Source organism: Limulus polyphemus, unplaced genomic scaffold (assembly GCF_000517525.1).
Source record: "Limulus polyphemus unplaced genomic scaffold, Limulus_polyphemus-2.1.2 Scaffold8139, whole genome shotgun sequence".
Classification (NCBI taxonomy): domain Eukaryota; kingdom Metazoa; phylum Arthropoda; class Merostomata; order Xiphosura; family Limulidae; genus Limulus; species Limulus polyphemus.
In genome coordinates, this window is record NW_013673749.1 from 17141 (window position 1) to 18359 (window position 1219).

The window sequence follows — 1219 nt, forward strand, 5'->3', positions numbered from 1 at the left end:
AGAATAACCCTTGTTGGACTAAACGTGGTATTGTAGGAAGTCTAGAATAACCCTTGTTGGACTAAACGTGGTATTGTAGGAAGTCTAGAATAACCCTTGATGGACTAAACGTGGTATTGTAGGAAGTCTAGAATAACCCCTGTTGGACTAAACGTAATCTTGTAGGAAGTCTAGAATAACTTTTGTTGGACTAAACGTGGTATTGTAGGAAGTCTAGAATAACCCTTGTTGAACTAAACGTAATCTTGTAGGAAGTCTAGAATAACCCTTGTTGAACTAAACGTAATATTGTAGGAAGTCTAAAATAACCCTTGTTGGACTAAACCTAATATATTTTTACATAATGTTTCTTAGAACTACATAGAGTTCACTCAAACTGCTAAATGAGTTTATTTCCTTATATTTACATACTCATACAAATCCTAAAGACGTACCCCACACCGAAACTTGGGTTTCCGGTCCGAGTCTCCACTCAAATCCATCAGTGCTACGAAGCGGTCGTCGTTCGGTCCTTGCCAATCTCCCAAACACAGGTAACTTATGGCTAAAGAAAGTAAACAACTAACTTTGTTATAAGTAACAGTCAGTAACGGTGTTAGAGGTAAAGATGGCTACAAGGAATTAATTCTGCTAATTTGTCAACAGTGCAAATGTTGATCATGAAGTACACGTTTCATTTCGTAGATACTATTTAGTACAATGTTTAATCACAACAAACAAAGCTATATCATTCAACTGAAGAAATATTATCAGAAAACACGAAGATTTGGAAGCGAATTTTTCCTTTGTATTTATTATCATACAGGATAGTTCGATACTAACTATCGATAATTTGTTACAGAAAATAAATCATACAAAACAGACTAACAATATTCACTAAAGCACATACTACTTTCAATATGGAAACAATCCTATTATTATTCTCTAGATACTTAACACAAATAAACTAACAATATTCACTAAAGCACATAATACTTTCAATATGGAAACAATCCTATTATTATTCTCTAGATACTTAACACAAATAGACTAACAATATTCACTAAAGCACATAATACTTTCAATATAGAAACAATCCTATTATTATTCTCTAGATACTTAACACAAATAGACTAACAATATTCACTAAAGCACATACTACTTTCAATATGGAAACAATCCTATTATTATTCTCTAGATACTTAACACAAATAAACTAACAATATTCACTAAAGCACAT

The 1219-nt window shown here is 32.2% G+C and overlaps 1 protein-coding gene across 1 annotated transcript in view; it reads right to left on the minus strand.

Annotated features, from left to right (window-relative positions):
- LOC106475142 overlaps positions 1 to 1219 on the minus strand; it is a 22903-nt gene that overhangs the window by 15919 nt on the left and 5765 nt on the right. Inside the window, exon 6 of the mRNA XM_022379338.1 lies at positions 435 to 544. Coding sequence (XP_022235046.1) covers positions 435 to 544 — 110 coding nt within the window. The remainder of the gene's footprint in view (positions 1 to 434; positions 545 to 1219) is intronic.